Source organism: Saimiri boliviensis, chromosome 5 (assembly GCF_048565385.1).
Source record: "Saimiri boliviensis isolate mSaiBol1 chromosome 5, mSaiBol1.pri, whole genome shotgun sequence".
NCBI lineage: Eukaryota > Metazoa > Chordata > Mammalia > Primates > Cebidae > Saimiri > Saimiri boliviensis.
The window spans coordinates 148,839,384-148,866,369 of NC_133453.1; the positions used below are offsets into that span (position 1 = coordinate 148,839,384).

The 26,986-nt window shown below is 37.2% G+C and overlaps 1 protein-coding gene across 12 annotated transcripts in view; it reads right to left on the reverse strand.

Moving 5' to 3' along the window:
* Window positions 1-409: 409 nt before the first annotated feature.
* The window catches only part of UBE3A (ubiquitin protein ligase E3A), a 99,109-nt gene continuing 72,532 nt past the window's right edge, over window positions 410-26,986 (reverse strand). For all 12 annotated transcript variants that reach the window (XM_074398633.1, XM_074398635.1, XM_039479834.2 and 9 more), the window contains 7 exons: window positions 22,632-22,776; window positions 19,579-19,784; window positions 18,776-18,940; window positions 17,534-17,689; window positions 17,359-17,432; window positions 3,027-3,170; window positions 410-1,873 (listed from right to left, as the gene is read on the reverse strand). In XM_074398633.1, coding sequence (XP_074254734.1) covers window positions 1,753-1,873; window positions 3,027-3,170; window positions 17,359-17,432; window positions 17,534-17,689; window positions 18,776-18,940; window positions 19,579-19,784; window positions 22,632-22,776 — 1,011 coding nt within the window. In that variant the 3' untranslated portion in view covers window positions 410-1,752. The remainder of the gene's footprint in view (window positions 1,874-3,026; window positions 3,171-17,358; window positions 17,433-17,533; window positions 17,690-18,775; window positions 18,941-19,578; window positions 19,785-22,631; window positions 22,777-26,986) is intronic.

The following is a 26,986-nucleotide window of genomic DNA, read 5'->3' on the forward strand; positions in this document are numbered from 1 at the left end:
GAAGCAGTGGATGAGAAGCCTGTAAGATGACTACAGTTGCACGAAGGTCCCTTTCATCAAGGTAGCACACGTACCTTACACAGGCTGGCCCAAAAAAACCCCATGTTACCTTATCACAATATGGAAAGCATTGTCTTCTTTTTCCCACTAAATAATGGTGAAAAGTGCCACAGTTTTATTTAGCATTATGGTACATAACAGTTCTGTTTCAATTACGGAAAAAAATTAAAATAATTCTGAAAGACATCCTTTTTCTCCCCCCAATGATTTGAAAGCTGCAGTTTTCCTGCCAATTTCAAATAAATCACCAGGTTAATCTACAGTAATCAGTTAAAACAATCACCAAGGCACAAGCTCAGCAGATTAGCTATAGCTTGTAGCAAAAGGATATATCAATGTCTCACCTTAGTTAAAAATACATAATCCTTTTATTTTATAATGCAATAAAAGAAATTAACATCACATACACAGAAGACTAGGAAAGGGGAAACTACTTACTTCTGAAAATCCAGTAATGTAAACCTATTTGTACTTTTCCATAGTACATGAAAGTAATGTTTAACATGTTTTGCATTAAATTTAACCTGTGGGGCTATACAGTGTAATCTTAGGAGTAATAGTTTCATTCACTTCCAGGTCAGCTTACGTATGATTAAGTAACACAAGGCACAGTAGCCATCTTTTTCATTATGTTGCAACACTGATCACGTGCCTCGATAAAATGGCGGATTTAACAAGATGATGGCAACACGAAGGGGAGACTTTGGATTGTCTATTTAAAATCTAGGTAATAAGCAATTAATACAAACTCTATCTTAAGTGCACTTTCACATGCTTTTTGTTTATAATAAACAACAAACTTCCTAACTTTGTTGTAATAGGCTTGACTACCATTTCATTTGGCCAAATGCACTTTCCCCAGTAAACTTAAAATAACAACAAGAACAACAAGAACAAAAATCCCTGTCCTTTCATATACTAAGAAAGAGGATTGGCTACTGAAACAGTTCATTGCAAGACACATGAAGACAACATACTGTGGCATGAGTTGTTTTTAATTTGTTGTGCTGTTACTAAAGTTCTGAGGGCTGCAGTTAAAACATTCCAATTTCTCCCTTCCATCTTTATTGATTTTCAAGATTTTGCACAGAAAACTCTTTGGGGGCTAGAACAGCAGTAATCGCATCACACTGTTTTCAAGACTTCAAGTTTCAAAAGCAAATCATTAAAAAAACAAAAACAAAAAAAAAAAAAACAGTTCCTGATTTGAGTTAGATACAGGGACAAAAAAGTAGCACGTACTTGAAGGTTACATGGTCTACAAATGGTGGCAATATTTTCCTTGGGAGAGTAGTTCTGTTGGTATATATTTTTTAAATACTCAAAAGGCTCAACCTCAAGCAGTAATAAACACAAGCAAAAGTGATTTAACCCTTAAAATAAATATTCAGAAAAACCTCTCTGTACATACAAGTGAAAGAATATGTAACACTTTCACGCAAAAAAATAATTATAATAATAATAAAGGATTTGTTCATATATGTAGCTGAAATCTGCTGTTCCAGCCCATATGTCCCCAATAAAGAAGGGAGGCACAGACATAGGTGACTCTGTGGTTCACTATCTTACAGCCTTTTTGTACTGGGACACTATCACCACCAAAATTTATCCCTCATTATATTTTTAAATTTTTTTTAAAATTTTTTCTTTTTTTTTTCCTTCCTTTTTTTGTTTTGTTTGTTTTGTTTTGTTTTACAGCATGCCAAATCCTTTGGCATATGTGATGGCCTTCAACAATCTCTCTTTAAGTTTTTCTTTGCTTGAATATTCCGGAAGTAAAAGCACATTAAAGCAAGTATGAGATGTAGGTAACCTAAATAGAGAGAAGGGGAAAAGAAACAGGAAAATAGTAAGTCACGGGAAAGACACTTAGGATTAAATGCTCCTATTTTTAGATGGTAGATGTAGTTGAGATGGTTTGCAATGCAAACTACACATTAATGCAAATCGTAAACTTGTTGTTGCATAACTACCAAATATCAATTTGTCTTTATCCTATAAATTACTCAAAGCTAGTGATGATGCTGTTAAGATACTGCATCCATTGAGCTACTACTACCTACCAGATACTGTTTGAGGTAATTAATTGTTATAGTTCATTTTAACTAAATCTTTCCACAACCAAACCACAGAGAGGACATCAGTAGCATTTTAGAGGTTAGGTTATTGAGAAGTTAAAGCAACTTCCTCTAAGGTGGAGAAAATAATCAAATTGGTTTACAAGATCTTAAAGTGTGTGTTCTTTTTTTTTTTTTTTTTTTTTGAGACGGAGTTTCGCTCTCGTTACCCAGGCTGGAGTGCAATGGCGCGATCTCGGCTCACCGCAACCTCCGCCTCCTGGGCTCAGGCAATTCTCCTGCCTCAGCCTCCCGAGTAGCTGGGATTACAGGCACGCGCCACCATGCCCAGCTAATTTTTTTTTGTATTTTTAGTAGAGACGGGGTTTCACCATGTTGACCAGGATGGTCTCGATCTCTTGACCTCATGATCCACCCGCCTCGGCCTCCCAAAGTGCTGAGATTACAGGCCTGAGCCACCGCGCCCGGCTAAGTATGTGTTCTTAAATGCTTATTAGAGGTACCGCTGGCAATATGATTATGAAAATGATTTCATAACAGGATTCTAGCATAATCGAATAATAGTCTTCTAAGCCTCAATTTAACCATTCTAAATAGATTATCATATAATAAGCCTTTAAATTAACAAGCTGGGAATCAAAAAAGTGAATGAATCATACTAATTTGAAAAATTCCAAACCAACGTGAGCCCCATAATTTTTAACTAGGCCAATTTTTTAAAAGTTTCCTCACACAGTGACAGCAAACTGTTTTCTCAACTGTTTAATATGATCTGGAGATCTGTATATAAAATCACAAGTGTGCTTAGAAGCTACAAAGACAGTTCATGCGTGTATGATGGGGAATGCAAGGGTTTCAGTGGGTATACAGTCACGACCTGGTAGTTACCTTTCTGTGTCTGGGCCATTTTTGGCTATGATCATCTTTAATTTTCCTAGTCCTCCCACAGGTGCTCTGTCTGTGCCCGTGGTAAACTGCAAGAAGAGTCTTTTCTGTTCATCTGTGAATGAATGAACGATTTCCCAGAACTCCCTAATGAGAAAAGATACGACACTGGTTTCAATTTGGCATTCATTGTAACCGGTGCTAATACAAACTTAGGATTGAAACTAAAACTATGTTAAGAGGCAACTTGGAAGTTATTATCAGGAACACTTCTGGTGACTGAATAATTTCCAAGCAAATTTTCCTTAAACAGTTCTGAATACATAAAAACTTAGGATGACAATAATATAGTAAAATATTAGTACTACGGTAGTAAAAAAAAATGAGAAAACCCAAGTGTGTAACAACAGGAAGTGACTGTGTAAACTATGTTATAATCACTTCATGTAGTCAGTAATGAACAAAAGACAAAATCCTATGAATTGAAAAAGACTGAAAGGAATACTGTGAAAAAACTCCAGGTGCCTTTGGGTACATATTTTATTTATCCTGTCTCTTTTATTCTCCTGCTCTACTCATCCTTTAACTCAACTTTGGAAGGGAAAAGTGATTGATAGATTAAGGAAAAAAAGAGCCTCCCCCACAAACCCACCTGGCCCCACATCCAAACAACCACATACCTAATAGCAGTAATACAACAGCTCAATTTTTATATGAACTAGAATACTTTTATCAAGGAATATGTGCTGTGTATGGAGGAGGAGAATTATTCTGACATTTCTGCCATATGCAGTTATTTTAAGAGAATGATTTATCCCTGTGGCATTCCTAAAATCTATGTAATAAAAGCCATGTTTTAATGACACTTAAGGTTAGTTTGAGTTCTAAAAAGCGAAATGTAAGGTCATGAAGTGCTATCTTGAAGTTTGTTTGAATAATCAGGCATGTATAAAACATATATACAGTAGTTCATAGCTAAATAATTTTAAGATTCAAAAAAAGTATTTTCAGTTGGTTATGAATATAAAATGCATCTTAATATTTATTTACAAAGCTCTTTCCAGAGCCAGGTGCAGTGGCTCACACCTGTAATTGCAGCACTTTGGGTGGATCACCTCAGGTCAGGGGTTCAAGACCAGCCTGACAAACATGGTGAAACCCTGTCTCTACTAAAATACAAAAATTAGCTGGGTGTGGTGGCAGGTGTGGTGTCATGTCAGCTACTTGGGAGGCTGAGGCAGGAGAATCACTTGAACTCAGGAGATGGAGGCTGCAATAAGCTGAGGTCGTGCCACTGCACTCCAGCCTGGGAAACGAGCAAAACTCCACCCCTCTTCCCCACCAAAAAAGAAAAAAGAAAGTTCTTTACACAACGGTTAGCAGAGAATATCACACATTCCTAATCAGTAATTATATTTTTCTAGTTTTTGATATTCTAATATTCCAACATTACTATTTTTATGCTAGCATTTTTGTTGCTGCAGCACCATTAATCTGAAATAAATTAAAACCTTTATTAGAATTCTTGGCTTTCTCCAATCTCCTGCCACTTCTGTTCCCTGCCCCTCTATGAATCTACCAGTCAGCAAGAGAAAACAACAACAAAACACACACACACACACACACACACACACACACACACACACACAACAGAAAACTGGACATGAAACGTGCAGGAGCATCTCCCAGTTGAGGAGGAAAGGAATCATGTCCCAGTTCGTGGCATTTCTTTTGGGGTGGCTGGCAAGAAGAAACAGAGCCCTCCAACATAGCAGAAAAGCTGCCCTGCAGTGGCTGGTAATAAAGCCTCCTCACTGCAGGAGGGCCCTGAAGCTTAACTGAACCAGCTACACCTCAGGAGGCAGATCAAAGCACCACCGAAGAGTGGAGACAGATCCTGCAGGAAGTGGCAGATGAGCATGGTCACGGTGACCAGTGACCAGTCTGGCTGTATCATCATGGAGCTTCTTTGGTCTTTTAAGCAAAACCTTTAAAAATTTTATACAATGGAAACCATTAGGGAACTAAATTCTTCTCTTCCTGTTAAGTGTTATGTATGTTACATTAACATTTTGAATTAAATAAGAATGCATTCATTTAGAAAGCTGACGAACAAATGAAGCTTCCAGGTTTCTACATAAAAGTGGTGGCTGTGTTGATCACATCCTACTCACATATCTCAAACTATTCAGATCACAAAGGGGAGAAATAAAAACGCCTATGACCTATGTCTGGAGTAAAACCAGGAGACAGAGGAATAGACTCCAAATGTCACACAAGTGGGGAAATGAGCAGGGTCCAGCAAGAGCTACGTGGAAGAGTGGCGTGTACAGTTTCGTACTGATAGGGATCCCCCAGGAAGGCCAGACTCCCCACCACCTGCCCCTCAACAGAGCACTGCTGAGGCCAGAGGGGATGACAACAGGGAGGTTAAAGACAGGCCTACAGAAAAGCACTGGGCCCAGCAATGGCAGTCTCAGGAAGGCACCATGCATGAAAGGACGGTGGGGCCTTAGCTGACGTGTCCCTTAAGTGGCTGTAAAGGTATGGAAGCACCTAATGAAAAAGAGTCTTAATTAAGCTAAATGGAGTTGAAAAATCAGAAAGTGGTGATTCTGCCCTTAAGACGGAGCCCTACAACCAAGACTCCTAAAGCCATGCAAATTCCTCCCTGCTCCACCATGAGGTCTGGTCATGACAGGTCCAGAAAAAACTTACATCTATTATAGGAACAAACAAACAAAAACAGGACTCCAAAGTCCAAATAAATATATTATGGAGAAAGTCTGGCAAATGAGAAGGAAAACTTTCTGGAAGACAAAAGTACACCAGAAAAATTCAGTCATAAACGGGAAACCCGTAACACCACATTCCAACACAAAGGGAGACTGCAGCAGCAGACTAAAAAAGAGCACCAGTGATGAGAAATACAAATTCAGGGTGAAATGAGCACATCTGATATAGAAATAAGAATACTAAAAAATACGCAAAATAATTTTGGAAATAAAGGCTAATTTTATTATAAGGTAACCAAAGAAGAAGCAGTATGACTAAAATTTCTACTGAGGATATAGAGTCTAGAAAATCAAAAACCAAGAAAATGATAAAGGAAACATAACTAAAGAAATGTGTATCAAAGCAGAATAATGAAAAAGATTAACAGCTAACTACATAAACATAAGGTTAAAAGACAAATGACAAACTGGGAAAAAATAGTTGCAAATTTACCGGAGTTAAAGGGCTCATCTCCTTCACACACACAGTTTCTAAAAATAAAATGACCAACTGAGCAGCGAAATGAGCAGAAGAGGTTATGAAACTATCAACAGCTCCTAAGTACAAGAAAAAAATGCTCATCCTCACCCATAACTGAGGTAAACTCAAAAATTGTAAGCACAGTAAAATACCATTTCTCAACTGGCAGATAAGTAAACATCCACATTTAACAACACGTTCTGTTGGGAAAGTTTTAAGAAAAGAGCTACTGTTGTAAACTGCTGGTGGGAATGCAAAATGTTACTTTTCTGTGAAGCAGAATTTGGCAGTATGGGTTAGCATTTGATGCAACAATCCTGCTTCTAACAGTTTTTTTTTTTTTTTTTTGAGACGGAGTTTTGCTCTTGTTGCCCACGCTGGAGTGCAATCTCACCGCAACCTCTGTCTCCTGGGCTCAGGCAATTCTCCTGCCTCAGCCTCCCGAATAGCTGGGATTACAGGCACGCGCCACCATGCCCAGCTGATTTTTTGTATTTTTAGTAGAGACGGGGTTTCACCGTGTTGACCAGGATGGTCTCGATCTCTTGACCTCGTGATCCACCCCCCTCCCAAAGTGCTGGGATTATAGGCGTGAGCCACGGCGCCCGGCCAAGTTATCTTAATGATACCTTACATATGTAGGAAATAATGCATGAACCTAAGAGGATTCACAGTGACATTAGTACTAATAGCAAAAGGTTAAAAATAACCTTGATGCCCATAATACTGATAAGCTGTGGTGCATCCACACGACGTGGCAGTATTCAGTCAGACAGCACAGTGGAAAACACCTGTGCAGTGATGTGGGGTGAACTCTTGCTAGTTCTGTCCTAATGAAGCCTACAAGTAGTAACATTCATAAAGCAAAGGCCATACTTTGCATCTAAAATCTGACTTCTAAATGCCATTCTTTCTCCAACAATTCATTGAGAAAATTAATTTATTCCAGGACTGAGAATGAATGTTGGAGATTAAGTAGACATTTCAAAATCTAATAGGGTCTTTAAAGATGGGGTTTCACCATGTTGGTCAAGCTGGTCTTGAACTCCCAACCTCAGGTGATCCGCCCGCCTTGGCCTCCAAAGTGCTTGGATTACAGGCGTGAGCCACCACACCCGGCCCTCTAATAGGGTCATTTTATTTTATTTTATTTTATTTTTGAGACGGAGTTTCGCTCTTGTTACCCAGGCTGGAGTGCAACGGCACGATCTCGGCTCACCGCAACCTCCGCCTCCTGGGTTCAGGCAATTCTCCTGCCTCAGCCTCCTGAGTAGCTGGGATTACAGGCACACGCCACCATGCCCAGCTAATTTTTTGTATTTTAGTAGAGACGGGGTTTCACCGTGTTGATCAGGATGGTCTCGATCTCTTTGACCTCGTGATCCACCTGCCTCGGCCTCCCAAAGTGCTGGGATTACAGGCTTGAGCCACCGCGCCTGGCCTAATAGGGTCATTTTAAAAGCACACCAAGGCTACACAATTTGAGTATCATTTAGAGTAATGACTGTGAAACGTATTAAATATAAAAACATTTATGAGTTCATAATATTCAAAAATGCAGAAAAAAAACAAAAAACAAAATTGTCACCATTAAAATTATTACATTAACTCCTTACTCTAAAAATCTTAAATATATTTTAAGCCTTTTCAGTAGAACTTTTTCAAGGTAATCAAATGGCACCCACTGATGAGAAAAAAAGAGTGCCAGGTATAAATGTTGGACAAACAGATGGAAAATTTTCCCCCCAGACAGCCATTTTGCCATCCCCAATGAGATAATACATTCAGGTAATGACACTGATGAATACAAAAATCAGGTGAAGGGCACGATGACAGGTTCTGGAAAGGTGATGACGGCAGTGACATATAGTGACTTTGTTTTTGCTTTTATTTCCTCCCAATCTCACCTACAAAAGGAGCAAACTAAATGGGAAAACCAAAGACCCAGAGACATTATCTACAACAGAACCGTGACCCACTGCATCGAAGTGGACAGACACAGAGTTCTGACGGCTAACTACAAGAGCACATGGATGGTAACTGCCTGGGTCTCTTACATCCCTGGGAACAGGAACACCTCAAAACTGCCAACACATTGGAAAGCAAAGGCCAATTTGAAAAAGGCTTAAAGTTTTGAAAAGTTCTACAGGATCTAATTTGCACATCATTACAAAGAGATCATGATGCAGTAAGCTCTGGGCCCTTAAAACTCCTGAACACTGAATCCCCCACAAAACAAACCTTGTACCAAGGAGAAACTTCCAGAAATAACTTCCAAATGGAACAGATCAAAGATAATAAAGAACAAAAAAAGTGCAAATGTATGTGGGGAAGGAGGGAGTTTCAGAAAGCACAAGGGCGTGATTTTTTACCATTTTACAAAAAAAACACAGACTTCTCCCCTTCCCCAAAAACCAAGAGAAGTGATCTGAGCCCATCTCCCCTGGTGCCACTATGGGAAACTCATTTCACTCACAAAAAAAATAAGCATCAAAACGGAGTTGAGCAGCGTGATTATCAGAGAAGGAAGGTGTGTGTGTCCACGAGAACGGTGTCCCATAAAGTACACCAGACGATGTGCAAATAGATTTATAGAAAATATACAGCAGAAAACTGTACACAGATTTCAAATCGAGCTAAAAAGAATTTAAAAAATAACCAAATTAGACATGGGAAATTTCAGAATAAGGGTAACTGAAGACAAGACCTGCCACAGCTAAGGAGGAGTTAGAAATGCAAAGGAAAAAAATCACACCAAATGCAAAGAAACGAAAGCTAAACTAGAAGGAATATAAAAGTGAATAAAGCAGAACAATAGTACCATGGAAACTGAAGACAGAAGAGAAATCTTAAAAAAGAAATGAAGCCATGCCTGAGACTCTCCTTGCTGGTCCAGAGACGTAGTGCTGCTGAGCACTGGCAGGAGGAATTCTCCTATAATTAATTGGTCTGGCAGCGTTCACTTTTCCTGCAAGTGATCTACAGCCCAGGGACACACAGTGGGCAGGAGCACTGCCAGAAACACCAGGCATGGGAGAGCCTGCCACGATAGGCACAAGGCTCAGGAAGCATTCTGGGGGTCCCTCTTCCCCCACCCAAACACACTCTGCGCAGATCAGCCTGGACAAGCCCCCTCAAGCAGGACCACTAGGAACCAGTGCGAGCCCCAGTGGAGTAAGATAAAAGCAACAAACCAAAACAGCACCACAAAGGCTCTGAAAAATGGTCACTGGAACCAGAGCCCACAAACAGATGCTAGCACCTGCATGCTAAACCTAAACGCGTTACCACTGAAGTAGAAAATTTTTAAAAGGACAGTCTCCTGATGTAATAGCTAAAATGCCTAAGACACAATCCAAAAATTATCTGTCATACCGAGAACCAGGAAAATCACATGAAGGAAAGTCAACGCCAACACTGGGATGAGTAAGATGTTGAAATTATCTGACAAGGATCTTAATCTTAATGCAGCCGTCACAGAAATGATTTGACAAGCAATTATAAGTTCTGCTGTTTCAAAAACGAAACAATAGAAAATCTCAGCAAAGAAACAGAAGTTATAAGGGAAAAAAAGCAAATGGAAATTATAGACATAAAAAATTTTTTATAGACATATATAAAAATACAATAAGCGAAAAATAATCATTAGATGGGCTCAACAGTAGAGTGAAGATGACAAAGGATAGAAATCTGAACTAAAGAGAGAAAATAGAGTGAAAAATGAACCGTGCCTCAGGTACATGTGGAACAATAACAAATGACTCAACATCTGTATCACCAGAGGCCTAGAATGGAGACAAGACTGACGCTGAAGGAACATCTGAAGAAATAATGGTTGAACAAATTTTCCATGTTTGGCAAAAGAGACAGACTTACAGCTTCAAGAAGCTGAGTGAACTCCAAATAGCATAAATAAAACCATTCTTCAGGAATAAAGGGAAAATAAAGTCATTTTCAAAAGGAGAAAAATAAAAAGAATTTCTCATTAGCAGACCTGCCTTTGAAAACTGGCTAATAAGTAATAAAAGATGGAATCTTGGAAAAAACAGTGGAAATAGCAGAAACATGGCTAAATACAACAGAGGATCACTCTCTTCATAAGTTCTATAAGTCATACTGGATAAATGAGACAAAAACTGTAACAGCATTAATCCTCAAAATACTATTTAAAAGTGGGGAAAGAGACCTAACTGAAAGTAAGGTTTCCACATCTCATTCCAAGTGATGGTGTTGATAGCAGTGAATGGTGGTAAATCACATTATCTATAATGTGATACCCACAAGGACCGTGAAAATAACTATAAAAAATACATAAAAGGCCAGGCGTGGTGGCTCACGCCTGTAATCTCAGCACTTGGGAGGCCAAGGCAGGCAGATCACGAGGCCAGTAGTTTGAGACCAGCTTGGCCAATATGGCAAAACCTGTCTCTAATAAAAACACAATAATCAGCCAGGCATGGTGGCATGCACCTGTAGTCCCAGCTGCTCAGGAGGCTGAGGCAGGAGAATTGCTTGAACCCAGGAGGCAGAGGTTGCACGAGCCAAGACTGCACCACTGCATTCCAGCCTGCACGACAGAGTGAAACCCCATCTCAAAAAAAAAAAAACAAAAACAAAAACCAAACAAAACACACACAAAATATACTACAAATAAATCAAGAGAAAATCTTCAAAAATGTTCAAATAACCATGGAAGGCAAAGAAAGAAATAAAAAATAAACTGAAGATAGAAACAGAAAACAAAACAGCAGACTTCAGCCCTAACAGATCAATAATGACCTTAAATATAAATGGTCTTAAACAAAGAAAAGGCAGAGACTAACATTTTTTTTTTAAATGACCACCATGTGCTGTTTACAAGGAGTTCATTTCAAATTCAGCAACACAAGATGAAAGTATAATGATAGTAAAAGTTCATGCAAATCTTTAAATTAATCATTAATCTAAAAAACCCAGAAATGATTACACTCACATCAGATTCAGCGCAAAGAAAACTGCAAAACAGAAAAACCTTACATAATGATAAAGGACCAGTCACCAAGACATAATGATTTTAAATGGGTATGAACCAAATGACAGAGCCTCGATATAAATGAAACAAACCACAAACCGTTGAAACTGTAAGTTTGTGTCTTTTGCCAAACAAACTCAGAAACTGACCTATATAAATATTCTCAACTGATTTTTAACATGAGAAAAAGCAATTCAATGAAGGAAGAACATACCTACAATACAAAAAGTATCCTTCAGACTCAACAGTAAAAAACCAAATGCAGTCTTGTTATTTAATCCCAGAGAAATACAAACTTTTTGTTTACAACTAGCATCACAGTTAATGGTAAATATTATAGTCTCTCAAAATGAGGAATAAAGAAAGAATACCTTCGACTCACATAAAGACTGGAAATAAACCAGTTTCGATTTGTAGATGACATAACTGTTTACCACAAAACCCTAAGAATCTATTAAATAAGTACTAGAATAAGTCAATTTAGAAACGTTATAGGATACAAGGTGAATATACAAAAATCCATTTTATTTCAAGATAGTGGCAAAAACAACTGAAAAGCAGTATTTAAAAATGTCACTAATAGCATCAGAAACATATTTCAAATTTATTCCTGAGCGAAAAGTACATGATGTCAACACTAAAAACTGTAAACCAATGCTAAGAGAAATGAACAAACATCTAAATAAATGGAGAGAGATACAGTGTTCAAGGATTGGAAGAATTCATATTGTTAAAATGTGAATTCCCCCCAAACTGACCTACTCCAATCAAAGCAACTCAAATCAAAAGCTCTGCAGGCTTTTCCCCCTTTTGTTTGTAGAAATTAACTGATTGTAATATTTATATGCAAATACAATAGTCAAAGCGACCTAATGAAAAAGTTGTGGGACTCACAGCATCTGATTTGAAGCTGCAGTAACCATTAACAGTGCGGTTTTGGCAAAAGGACAAAACAAATTAACAGAACAGAATGGAGAGTCCAGAAACAAGGATCACACACAGATTCATTTTCAACCACAGTGCAGAAGCAATTCAATGGGAAAAGGAAAGTCTCTCTAACAAAACGATTTAGAAAATGAATGCCATCCACTGTCTAACAACATCATAAACATTTATTGGTGGTGGATCACAGATTTACACATAAATAAGTTAAACCTGTATTCTACTATTAGAAGAAAACATAAGGTATTTGTGGCTCTGGGATAGGCAAAGATATAAAAGGACATTTAAAAAACTATAAAAGAAAAAATAAAGTAGACCTCAAAAAATTAATAATTTCTGCTCATCAGAAGACAAGAAAATGAAAAAGCCACAGACGTAGAGAAAATAATCATAAAATACACATCAGAAATGGGCCTTTTCTATAGAACATACAGTACTCCCCACTTATCGATGGGGAATAATCTGTTCCAAGACCTCCTGTAGATGTCTAAAATCGCAGATAGTACTGAACCCTGTATATACTACACATGATTTGTTTTTCCTTCACAATTTCATGGACAAAAGATTCATTCTTACCATAGATTTTAGCAACTTCAACATACGATTTTTTAATTCTTCCCATATTAAGTCAGGAGCTTTCACCTTTCCGGCTTCTCTGGTATGCCTGAATTTCCATCACTGCTCTTGCGCTTTAGGGCCATTAAGTAACATAAAGGTTACCCGAACACAAGCATTGATGTACAACAGTCGATCTGATAACCTACAGATTGAAAGTGGTGGGTAGTCTAGACAATGTGGATATACTGCAAAAAGGGATAATTAATAGCCTGGGTGGAGAGGTGGGAGATTTCAACATGTGAGTCAGAATAATGCATAATTTAAAACTGAGAGTTGTTGGCTGGGTGCAGTGGCTCACGCCTGTAATCCCAGAGTTCTGGAAGGCTAAGGTGGAAGAAATGCTAGAGGCCAGGGGTTTGAGACCACCCTGGGTAACACTGTGAGACTGTTTATTTCTACCAAAAAACAAAAAACAAACAAAAAAAAACCCAAATAAAACAAAAACTGAAAATTAGCTAGGGATGGTGATGTACACCGGTAGCACCAGCTGCTCAGAAGGCTGAGGTAAGAAGATTGCATGAGCCCAGGAGTTTGAACTTTAAAAAGCTGCAGTCATGCTACTGCACTCCAGCGAGACTTTGTCTCTTAAAAAAGCCAAGCAAATGAACAAGCAAGCAACCCACTCCCCCCTGCCCCATACATCAAAAACCCCGAGTTATTCAAGGAATTCTCCACTTAATGTTTTTGGGCCACTGCTGACCAAAGATAACTAAAACCAAAAAAAGTGAAGCTAAGGGTAAGGCAAATTGCTGTATTTTACAGAAAATACCTATAGTCAAAAGAAATACAAAAACGAGGAAAAGATACTTTTAGTTAAATATGTACCTACTAGATGCCTTGGAAACTCTACTCCTACATGTTTGCCCAGGAGAAATAAAACATTTCCACAATAAGACTGTATACAGCTTTATTCACAATAGCTCCAAACTGGAAACAATCCAGCTGTCCCCCAACAGGTAAAAAGCAAATTCTGCATATTCATAATGCAACACTACTCTGTAATTTTTAAAAAGGCAAAATAAATCAACGCAATAACATGTATGAATCTTGAAAATGTTCTGCTAAGCTAAGGAGTCTAGATGCAGTACAAGTATATATGATTCCATTCGTAAGAAATTCAAGAGCAGACAAAAGTAATCTATAGTGACAGCAATTACAACAGTTATTGTCTGTTCTAATGGGGTATGGAGATTCACTGGAAGGGAAAATATGGGAAATCTGTGTTAATGAACATAGTCTATACCTTGACCGAAATATGGCTGCATAAATGTAATTTTTAAAAACTAACCCAGTTAAGCCCTGGGTATTTCACTGTATTCACATTTTACCCCACACAACATAGACACCACCATTATTACCACCACACTGATAACACTTATCGAGAGCAGTTAGGGAATCACATTATTTGAAAATGAATAATGGGTAATAATTAAGCACTATCTTATCTGACATGTGAATATTTATAATACATGTGTACAGACCATATATGTGGATCTGTAATTCAGGGTAGTCACAGAGTTTTTCTTCAAAAGTATTACAGGTAATGAAGGAGGAATAAAGAATTCGAATTATCACAATTTTGCAACCCTTAATGAGTTAGCAAATCTAGGCAATCAGAATCCATGATAAAAATTACTGGAAAAGACAAAGTGAATGAGACTAAATTATCCCCCAAACCACTATCTGTGAGGTATTTGGGAAGGAAATAAACTCTGAACCTGTTTTTCTTTATCTTTTTGTTGAGCTGGAGTATCACTGTATTGTCCCAGCTGGAGTGCAGTGGTACAATCTAGGCTCCCTGCTATCTCCACCTCCCAGGTTCAAGAGCTTCTCCTGCCTCAGCCTCCAGAGTAACTGGGATTACGAGTGCCTGCCACCACATCCAGCTGATTTCTGTATTTTTCAGTAGAGACGAGGTTTCACCATGTTGGCCAGGCTGGTTTCAAACTGCTGGCTTCAAGTCATCTGCCCGCCTCGGCCTCTTTTGCATGTCTTTTTTCAGTTGCTGAAAAAGCTCTCCCTGACTTCATTTGTTGACTTCCTAGAAACATCTTTCCAATGTCCCACTCTGTGTCACTTTTTCAAAGTTAGGAGCAGGGACTGCAAGTTTTTTTGACTGGTAATGTTGTTTCAAAGGTTTCATTCAGATTCAGCGTTGATCTTGCCAGGCACAGTGGCTCAAACCTAAAATCTTGGCACTTTGGGAGGCCGAGGAGTTTGAGACCAGCCTCGCCAATGTGGCAGAACCCCATTTCTACTAAAAATAGAAAAATTAGCCAGGCGTACCGGTGCGCACCTGTATTCCCAGCTACTCAGGAGGCTGAGGCAGGAGAATAGCTTGAACCCGCGAAGCAGAGACTACAGTGAGCCCAGGCCAGGCCACTGCACTCAAGCCTGGGTGACAGAGCAAGACTCCATTTCAAAAACAAACAAAAAACAAAATTTAACAGAATTTTATTTCTAGTGGTTTACATATTCAATGTGTTGTTATAGACTCACGGTTTTTATTTTTATGAATTCTACATACAATAAATACTAACCAAAATACCTACACAGGCATAGTACTGCCAGTTCAGATTCAGACCATGGCAAATAAGGTGATTACGGCAGTTAAGTGAGTCATACAAATGTTTTTGTTTCCCAGTGCATATAAAAGTCATGTTTACACTATACTTTGGTCAAGTGTGTAATGGTATTATGTCTAAATATTAGTACTATCTTAATTTTAAAATCATTGCTAAAAATGCTAATGAATTGAGCGTATTTGTTGGAAAATGGTGCTGACAGACCTGCTCGATGCAGGGTTGCCACCAAAAAAACTCGGTGTCTGCAGAGTGCAATAAAGTGAGATGCCCGTATTGTCCTTTTCCTCTGTCTTCAACTATCTACTTGTAGACTGTTTAATGAATTAATATCTTCATATTTACATTGAGAAAAGAGCTGAATTTAGTTAGAAAAGGTTTAGAATATCATCAGCTCTGAGGACGAGTTGGAAGCTACTCTGTCATTTTTTCACCTAACACTAGTTTGCCCTTCAAACCATACATTTAAAAATGATCTTAAGATACATACCAAGTATGGATTACGTTGTTATAAAAAGCTAGAAATAAAATTAAAAGCTTAGAGAAGTAAAAGTAAAACCTTAATTTCAAAGATAATTTCTCCTACCCTTCAGAGATCATTTGACTTTTTTCATAACTATTAGAAATTGTATCTTGATAAATCGTATTACAGAGATACTGCTGTTACATTCTTTGTGACTAACAAGTAGGGTTTTCCCATCACCATGTTATCCCAACCCTTTAATGAATCACCTTTGAAACTCTGAATAGATAGCAGCACAGAGATTGCTAAGAGTAAATAACATTCACCACTGCTGCCAGAAATGACCAAAGGTGCTCCATAATGAAGAAATACTGGTAACTTCCCACAAACCAGGATGAGGAACCTTATAAAATAACAGAACAAATGAATATAATGTAACATACAGCCATCCCTTGGCATATGTGACAGGGATTGTTTCCAGGTCCGCCTGTGTATATGAAAATCCACGCATACTCAAGTTCCACAGTTGCCCCTGCGGAACTGGCATATATAGAAATCAGCCCCCTGTATATGCAGGTTCTGACTTCCACCAATACTGAATCTGCCCTTAGTTGAGGAAAAAAACCTGCATGTCAGGGGAACCATGAAGTTCACAGCTGTGTTGTTCAAGGGTCAACTGTAATATAAAAATAATGTTTATTGCTAGATAACGGATAGTCATTCTAGTGTTTATGTGCTTGAGTCTTAGAGCAATAACAACCTTTGGAGACAACTTTCAGGAAGTTACCTGTTTGTATGCCTTCTCACTGTAATCCAGCAGTGGGTGCCAAAAGTGTATCTTTGTCTCTTGAACCAATCTCAGCAGGGGATGGGGAAGCATATGTCTTTCAGAATTGGATGGCAGAGCACACAGAAGTAGACAGCACAGTAGTAAGGGCATTTGCTTAAAAGCAGATAGAACTGGGAACCTCCACATCTTTCTGTGGCAATTCAGGGTTCAGTTTCTTACGGTGTAAAATGGAAATACTAATATGTATCTGGACATATTAGCTTAAGAATTAAGTGAAAGACTGTACCATTTCACTCAAAAAGTGCTTGATCCTGAGTAGCCATGTTAACAGTTCACAAATGCAGAATTCAAAAGAGAGGAAAAATATGCAAAAGTGGTAGCCTTATTTTAATTATCTTATCAGCAGTAAGAATACTCTAACCAGTATCACAAGAAATATTAGATAATCTATACCCCAAATGCAGGAGAAAACATGAGACTTTACATATAACAACACTTCATCACAAGATTAACTCTGAAAATTGGTGATTATATTACAAAAACAAATCTAAGCATATAGATGAGAATGTGTGAGTTTGTTTATTTGGGAATTAGTACCTAGAGATAAAGGTCTGAAGAAAAATCACACACCCCTTTAATGTATCAAATCTTCTTTGAAGAATTAAGTACCTCACCTAATTAGAACAGAATCCCTGGTGTAGCCACCGTCATATTCTGTAGTTTCTTCTAGTGCCTGGAAATCTAGATTCTGCAAATTCAAGAAAATATGTCTTAGTTATCTCCTACACTGCTGTATCATTACAAACAATAAATCCATCCATGACTTTTTGCAGACACCTGCTTTCTTACCCGGCTTCCACATATAAGCAATTCAATTTCTTCTGGTCTGAATAAGTACTTTAAGGGAGATTCATTGGTCACCATATGAAAACCTCTCCGAAAAGCCTTGAACTGTTTTTCTACTGATTTATTGAGAATGTAGTCAGAATAAAGATTGACAAATTCCTGTAGGAAACATTAATCACAAGAACTTCTTATAATATGCTATGCAAACAAAACACAAGTTATTGGGCTGCATAGCTTTTTAATTTTTCCAAGAAAAAAAATTCAAGAATATTATAAAAAATTCAATTTTACACCTACAAAGAAAACTACTACTTCTAATTTCACAATTCTGTTATAGCCAGTATTAAGCTATGAAAAGGCCATATACATAAAACTGTCATATATGATGTAAATATCCATTCTGATACTGTATTAAACACAACTAAATATAAATGCTAGACATGCATACAACTTTTTAGGTTCCCTCAACTAGGTATGCAAACAGAAACATTTAAACCATGTATCCATCTATTTACAAATGCCAACATTTTAAGAGAATACAATGTATTTGATTTGAGCAAACCAGGAAGTCCCATGTTTTCTAGCACAGAATATTTGGTAAGCTGCCTACTGTATCCAGTTCAGCAAAAATACTGAAGTGTTGACTGACACAAACTACCGTATCAAACCGTAAAAGGAAAATGTGCTTTGTACCCTTAAGTGTGTATAATACTTAATCAAAAAATATCAATAGAAACATGTTTCTTAAAGGTGTACTGTATCTCTGTCTTAATTTTTTCCTGTTATGTTCTGGGTTATTCCCATTCCAGACGAACACATTTTAGCCAACAGAAACCCACACCTGATGTAAAAAATACTTTTCAGAAATGTCTTTATATCACAAGCAGGATACATGTGTAAATTAAATGCAATTTTTAGTTTGTCTGTGATGAGCTTCCTGCTTACAGCTTCCTACGGAAAATGCCCTGCCTCTTGCTTTATCCTTCAGCCACACGTAGCTATGGAACTACCTCCTATGCCATGTCCTCCTTCTCTAAAACGGGTTTAGTGCCCAACTGTGTGCTTTCATACCAGCTTACATCCAAGATTTAGAAAACTGGACTCTAGCATTTACATAAACTTGCTTACTGGATTTCCTGTCTTTTTTTTTGTACAGACTATATTAGATACTTCTTTAAAAATTATAAGCACGCATGCTTTGAAACTGTTAAGAGACAAAAAATGATGACATAAAACATTTATTACCTTCCTGTTTTCATTTGTAATTGGAATTTTATCACCGTTTTCCTTTAGATCATACATCATTGGGTTACCAAAAAGATCTGTTTGTGATATCTGGAAAGTGATCATCATGTCATCTTCCACATTCCCTTCATACTCCAATAAATCTTTTAAACTCTGATATAGAACCTAGCAACCAGAAATGGTAAATTGAGGCCACTACAGAACTATAAAATACAACAAATAGTTTATATCACCCTTCTTAAAAGATAATAAAAACAAAAACATTATCAATGAAAATTGTAAAAAGGATAGCCAGTATCCCTTCAGTCCCCCAAATAGTTTCCAACCTACAAAAGAAAAACCGGCCGTTACTGTTACGTCCCATTCTCTGCTGAAAAACCCACACCACCAATTTAGCAATAGATTTTACACTGTGCTCTATGAGAAATGCTGTGGTGTGTCAAGGTGGGGGTGGGGGACGGGGAGGTGGGAGCAGGCAGGCTAGTGGTAGCTACCAAGACCCTTAGCCAGGGCTGCTAGGATTTTACCTTCCATCTCATAAGATTTCACTAAAATATGAACAAACTGTTTAGAAACATTTCTCTATGGAATCAGTCTTAAAAAGCTTCGTGCTGACAGCAATATATTAACATTTTCCCCTTTGAGTTTTTAAGTGTTCATGGTACTTCGGTCAGATTAAAACATTTTCATCTTACGAATAAAAGTATCAACAAAGATTCTAAATGAAAACTTTTAAAATTTTGATATAAATTAAATTGTATGATTTTTTTTAAAGCGACTGAATAAAAAAAATGACAACTTACTGGATGAGAGTCTCCCAAGTCACGAAAAGTCCCTTTTTTCCCCATTAGCTTCCTGTAGACAACCATGGGAAAATGTACATCCAGTATACAGTTGTTGTAAATAGCCAGACCCAGCACTATGCCAATCAGAGTAAACTGACCCTCGGTTTCAAAAGAAGACGGATTAAACCAAAACAATTTTGTAGATTCGTCGTATGTGAACATACCTGTAAGGAATGATTTTTAAAAATACATTACTTGTGTATTTTATTAAGAAATGATGAATACAAATATAAAGTAATTACACATATAAAACATTAGAAAATATATGTAATTATGCATACACTGATTTCTATTAGCACTTGAGAAAACACTGTCCACATACATGTTATAAATTGTGGTGAATACGGTATGTAATTTTATGAAGCCAAATAAAGTCCTAAGTAATTTGATGGCATTGAGTAGAAAAACACATTCATTAAATTCAAGCTTTCTCATTTTCTACTAACACATAAGAAAAGTTATATTCATACTTTATCTACCCATAGCTAAAAAATAAACATTAAAAAAACCCAAAGGCTATATTTTGAAAGTGTTTCATTTATAAAAATATATTTGTACCACATGTACTATTTTTAAAAAACAATTTTTAATCACAGTAAGGAAAGGTTTTTTCAAAATTAGATAATGCTGCCATGAAATTTTTCTAGCATTTCCCTAACAAAATCAGATGATCTGAAGTACGTCAACTTGGATTAATCTGATAAACTTAGATAAACAAAGCTTTTTAATACCTATGTTGTGGGCCAATATGTAAAACAAAAGTCGTTTCAATTTCACATCGTCTTCACTATGCAAACCCCAATTGTGGAGACCTTTTCTATATCACTCATTGGAAAACTGGGGTGGGGCGTGGTAGTTCACGCCTATAACCTCAGCACTTTGGGGAGGCCAACACAAGCAGATCACCTGAGCTCAGGAGTCCCAGACCAGCCTGGGCAAGATGGCAAAACCCCATCTCTACAGAAAACATAAAAATTAGCTGGGTGTGGTAGCATGCGTCCATAGTCCTAGCTACCTGAGAGGCTGATACATGAGGATGGCTTGAGCCTTGACCCAGGAGGTGGAGGCTGTAGTGAGCCAAGATAGAGCCACTGCACTCCAGCCTGGGCATCCGAGAGCCAGATGCTGTCTCCCTCCACCAAAAAACAAAAACTTAAAACCAAAGATTCCAATTTTTTTTTAAATCTACCTGAATATTACTAAGAATTAATTTCTTCCCTTTTAAATGACTAAGGAAAGAATTTTTAAATTGAATTTAGGATTTTTTCATTTTACTAAATGTTTAGCTGCACTGTGAAACTGAGTGAAAACATCTTAAGAATTAAGTCTGGAAAAAACCTGTCATTTCCAATAGAAAAGCAGAGCTTAGAAATTAGAAATCATTATATAGCATGTAAGTATTTTAACCGTAGTTTATAAAAGGACCCTTAAAATATCTCCTTGATCACGAGGAGCATGAATTAAGCGTAGGACATATTCTGAATGCAAAATGATTTGAAAATCAATTCATGTTTAGTTTCATGGTTTCTATCTAAACATTTTTTACAGACCAAGTGACAACATCCATGGAAATACTTTTAGTTATAAGCATTAACAGGGTCAAGAACAGTTGACAAATAATACAATTAATTAACAAATTTGTTCAAGCTAGCAATGGTGTGTCTAAAAAAATGCACTTTCTTGGTCTCAAGAGCAATAAACTATAAATTAATCAGAATATAACTTTGAAATTCCATTTGAGGCACATTTTCTCACGTTTCAGGGAAAAAAAAGCACCGTCAAGAATGCCTGCAGTAAAACATTCCCTTTTGATACTTTTACTGCCATCATTTCAGTTACCTTACTGGAACTGCTTAATCTATGTGTTTTCTTACAAGTATTTCTGCATATAATGCAAGTATACTTTATAGCTAATGTTTAATATTTCTAGATACATCAAAAGCTAGAGCTAAGGTTTATCAAATTTAAGAACCTTATGAGGTTCATAATTTTCTGTCTCAAAAAGGGCATGGTCTTAGGTATCTTTGATTTACTCTGAACAAACTAGACACAAATGGCATAGCCTTTTAGTTATTAACAAAACACTAGCTAGACTGTAGAGAAGGAGTGTGTGTATGTGTGTGTGTGTGATTAATAACAGTAACAGAAAGGTCAACTCAATTAGAATGAACAGGCTGTAACAGCTCAAGTTGCAAAGCTGAAGGGAAATGACACACATTATTGTATGCACACTCCTCACAGTTCTGATGGTACCTTCAGTGGAAACCTTTTCCTATTAATTGTCATGTACTCAATTTTCAATGTAAGCAAGCTCAGTCACTAAGTGGTTGTATTTACAGTAGAAACTGAACCAGTTCAGAATCATACAGTTAAACAGACAACCCAAAAGACTGCATCTTTTTCCTGTTCTATGTTACCACAAAAGGGAAAAAATTAAAATTCTGATCCTTCACTTTCAAATTAACACTTCCCATCAGCCTTTATTAAACTGTTCAATAACTCTTCTGGGAGACAAAAAGGGTTCTGAAGTTCAAAAAGTTTGGGGGGAACATTACCTACATTAAGCCCCAAGAAATCTTATAGCAAGTAAATCTAATTAATGGGAGTATGACATACTTGTTAAACAGTCTCTCAATATTCTTCTAACCATTGTTCTTTAAAGCTCACAGGTCAGGAAAACCAGGAGTTTGATGATGGTTTTAGATAACTAAAAGCAAAGAAATCCCTTCAAGTGTTCCAATGTACCATTCTAAAGTGCTTTTCAATTCAATTTACCAAAGAGGTAATTTCCTTCATTAGAATATATGACTAAGAAATAGAAGTAGTTGAATAAATTAGTGATACAAATCAGTTCTTAAAACCTATAAATTCAATCATGATATGTGATTCCAAGTAATCCGTACAGAATCCTTCTTTTGCAGCTCTTCGTAACTGAGAATATTTATAAACCAAGATAAACAAATAAGTAATTCAAAAAGACAATATGACACCATAATCACATTACTATTTACCAATATCTGGATTGAAGATTTCCTCCACAACCAGCTGAAAAAATTCTTTGGAAACACCTCCCTCATCAACTCCTTGTTCTCCTTCAAATTCCACATACAACTGCTTCTTCAAGTCTGCAGGATTTTCCATAGCGATCATCTCTAGCTAGTGATTGAAAAGGTAAACATGAACAGAAGATGATTGCTAGTATCAGGAAAAAAGCAAAATGAAAATGAGTAGGGTTACGACACAAATACAATTTTTTGACTTTTTATATGTAAATAGAAACAGCAACTGATAAAAAGCCAGTGAAGACAAAGATTCAGTCTTAAAGATAATGAAAAAATAAGACACAAAAGATACCTGCATAGTAAAAAGCATACTTTCTAACTTTACTGATTTGTTATGAAATTAGCATACAGTTAATTAAGATTTTATTACTTGTGTGTAACAAGTCTGGATTACACAGGACTTGGAAAAGCAGCTAAACCATTTCAGCAAAAACAATGGAGTGCAGAGGTCTGACCTCAAAATTGTTCATTACTAGTCCTTTATTAGAATAGAAACTCGAGGATTAAGTCTTAATATCTACTAAGTCATAAGTAAAATACTTCAATTAAGAAAAGTACATTAAATAGTAAAGCAGTTCATGGTCTCTCACAATAGCACTTAGTATAAATGATCACCTTTTAATGGATTAGAGCCCATCTTATATACACATTTCCTTGAAAGCAGGTGAGACATAACCTTACTTATGTCCTTACTCTTACTAAATTGTAAGTTGTCAAACTTGAGTGTCTGGCATTTTCTCATGTATAAATCTTTTACCAAATATTCTTGTGCACCTATAGAATTATGAATATACAATAATTAACCTCAATCATTGAGATCAATCATAAAATCAACACTAGCCGGGCGCGGTGGCTCAAGCCTGTAATCCCAGCACTTTGGGAGGCCGAGGCGGTGGATCACGAGGTCGAGAGATCGAGACCATCCTGGTCAACATGGTGAAACCCCGTCTCTACTAAAAGTGCAAAAAATCAGCTGGGCATGGTGGCACGTGCCTGTAATCCCAGCTACTTAGTAGGAGGCTGAGACAGGAGAATAGCCTGAGCCCAGGAGGCGGAGGTTGCGGTGAGCCGAGATCGCGCCATTGCACTCCGGCCTGGGTAACAAGAGCGAAACTCTGTCTCAAAAAAAAAAAAAAAAAAAATCAACACTAGATTCTAATATGAACTGTTTATACTGCAATTTGTTTGTTTTACTTTATGTATCTGAAATTCACTAACAGCATGACAGTATCCAGTACATGGGTAGATACTGTATCCAGTATCAGTCACATCTCCTAACTTGTCTTCCAACATCTGTTGGCTGATTAAAACAGCTTAACCTTGGAGTTCAGGTTATTCCAACTATTCCAAACATAATTCTAGAAATGGTTTTGAGCAATGCAATCATCACTGAAACAACTGTCTTATAGTGCTATAGTAATTAAGGTAATAATACTCATTTGGACAATCTAGTTTGTCTATAAAAAACAAAATCTCATAATTAATCAGGTCAGGTTGCCCTAGAGCATTATTTTTCAAACTTGTCACCTGCAACTCATTAGTCTAATCCATTTAGTCGTTTGCAGTCAGCAATGGGAAAATCAGTATGTATTCCACATAGCAATGGAGCCTATTGCTTGTGAAAACTTTGGTTTCAATTAGATGTTGAGATGGATATGCATGTATTGAGATGCTATGTAAAATATTAGGAGTTGCAGTCAAAAAGTCTGACAAAACCAGCTGAAAATATCTTCTGGATATCTTCAACTTTAGGGTCCTATTCTGTGAATTTAGTCTTTACTTTTAAATAATGTCTGTTCTTGAACGTTCAACACCGATCTCTAATATTTACAAAACTATTTTTAGGCCAAGTTATGTTAAGACAATTTACTTTGAGACTGTGTTTTGTTGTGGAAAGATCAGGTCAATCAGAATACACCTTACTATTCCCCATGCTCACTCACCATAAACTTTTAACCTTTAAACTTTTCCAAGCAATTCAATTACGCCTCAGTTTCCTCAACATACTATAAGTTAGGCGTCCCCAAACTTTTTACACAGGGGGCCAGTTCACTGTCCCTCAGACCGTTGGAGGGCCACCACATATTGTGCTCCTCTCACTGACCACCAATGAAAGAGGTGCCCCTTCCTTAAGTGCGGCCGAGGGCGGGGCAGGGGGGGGTGGATAAATGGCCTCAGGGGGCCACATGCAGCCCATGGGCCATAGTTTGCGGACGCCTGCTATAAGTTGTGAAGGCTTATTAAGAATCTATGAGAAAGAGTTCTATAGAGCAGGCCATATTAAGAGGCTAACACATCATACTGTTACCTTTTAAAACAATTTTGCTTTTTGAACAAAAGATTTGCAATTTTGTGTCCCCAAAAGAACTTGACATAGACTAGTTCCAAGATCAAGAGTCAAACAAATGTAGATTTGAAAATTACCTTGGGAAGAAAAACAGTTCCAACTGGAAACCTATTTCAAGCTACAGAGCATACAGAATTCTGAGGACTAAAATTATAATTTGCATCTTAGCTCAAATGTGGGACCAGGCCAACATTCCATATTGCCATGTAATCCATTGTGAGTTTCCTTATGCCAGTTCCCAACTGGCTAGGTGTTACAAGATGTAAGTCAGTGTTTATATTTACCTATACATTCAAAGGTATACTTTTTGTTTCTTACATCCAAAGGTATACTTTTCATCAAATATAATGTATTCCAAAGTGGAAAAAAAAGAGCTGATTTTTAGACTACGCATTCTATAGCTTTACCCTATTAACATTCATCAATGAGAGTTGACTCGTTATCAATATAAAACCTTTTAAATCTGTCAATCAGAATGTGTTCAAATCTAAGTATGTAAAAAATTTTTGAGAAGTAGTTGGGAACTGAGTTCTGCAGGCAAAAATTTTGTTACTACCTACTTTTAGATTACCATTCTGGTACACGTAAGTGATTTCGTAAAATACTGTATCACTTAAGAGTAAAGGCTGGGCACCATGGCTCACACCTGTAATCCCACCACTTTGGGAGGCCAAGCCAGGCAGATCACTTAAGCCTAGAGGTTTGAGACCAGCCTGGGTAACATGGCAAAAACCCATTCTACAAAAAACTAAAACAAAAAAAACAAAAAACAAAAACAAAAAAAAAACGGGGGGGTGGGAGGGAGGGCGTGTGCCTGTTGTCCCAGCTATTTGGGAGGCTGAGGTGGGAGATCAAGGCTGCAGTGGGCTGAGATTGCGCCACTGCACTCCAGCCTGGGAGACAGAGTAAGATCCTGTCTTTAAAAAATAAATAAAAGAGTAAAAACAGAATGCATAAATAGCCTTTAAAAATATTTTAAATTACTTTGGCAATAGCCATTTTGATGAAGGCCATTATATCATAAAAAGCTGTACTGATAATTTTTTCTTAAAAATAACTTCCATCCATTGTTCAATTTTAGAAATATTTAAGAAACAAACTGTAAAGGTATATTCTTTACATAATAGCTATATTATATAAAACTATTTTTTTGTTGCCGTTTAAGCACAAACCTCACCATAAAACTGTATTTTTTTTTTTTTTTTCCCAAGATAGAGTTTTGCTCTTGTTACCCAGGCTGGAGTGCAATGGCGCGATCTCGGCTCACCACAACCTCCGCCTCCTGGGTACAGGCAATTCTCCTGCCTCAGCCTCCTGAGTAGCTGGGATTACAGGCACACGCCACCATGCCCAGCTAATTTTTTGTATTTTTAGTAGAGACGGGGTTTCACCATGTTGACCAGGATGGTCTCGATCTCTTGACGTCGTGATCCACCCGCCTCGGCCTCCCAAAGTGCTGGGATTACAGGCATGAGCCACCGCGCCCGGCAGATTTTTAAGTATTTTTTAAAGTACAGTATTTGTTGTATTTATTTAATATGGAGACTAGCAGTGTTTACTGAGGAAAAATAAAAATACACTGGAGATATAATCACATCTACCTCTTCATTGTGTAACTTCCTCTTTCTTAAGGTTCTTGATTTCATTAATTATTAGATAAAACGATTTTAAATTTCTGAACTTTTTTAACTGGCCACGATGAAATCTTAGGGAGTTCATTTTTTTATAAATCTGATCTGACATCAAACCATTTACAGAATACATAGGATGACATCTTAATATCAAAATACAGTATCTCAAAATACAGTATTACTAGACTGATCAGAATCAAAAGGAAAACCTTACCACTTAAAATCTTAATCGTTTTCTGAGCTATGACATCAAACCCATTCATAATGTTAAGATTCCTTAATAGCATGAATATTTAAGTAGAAGCAATACTCAGATAAGAGAGACC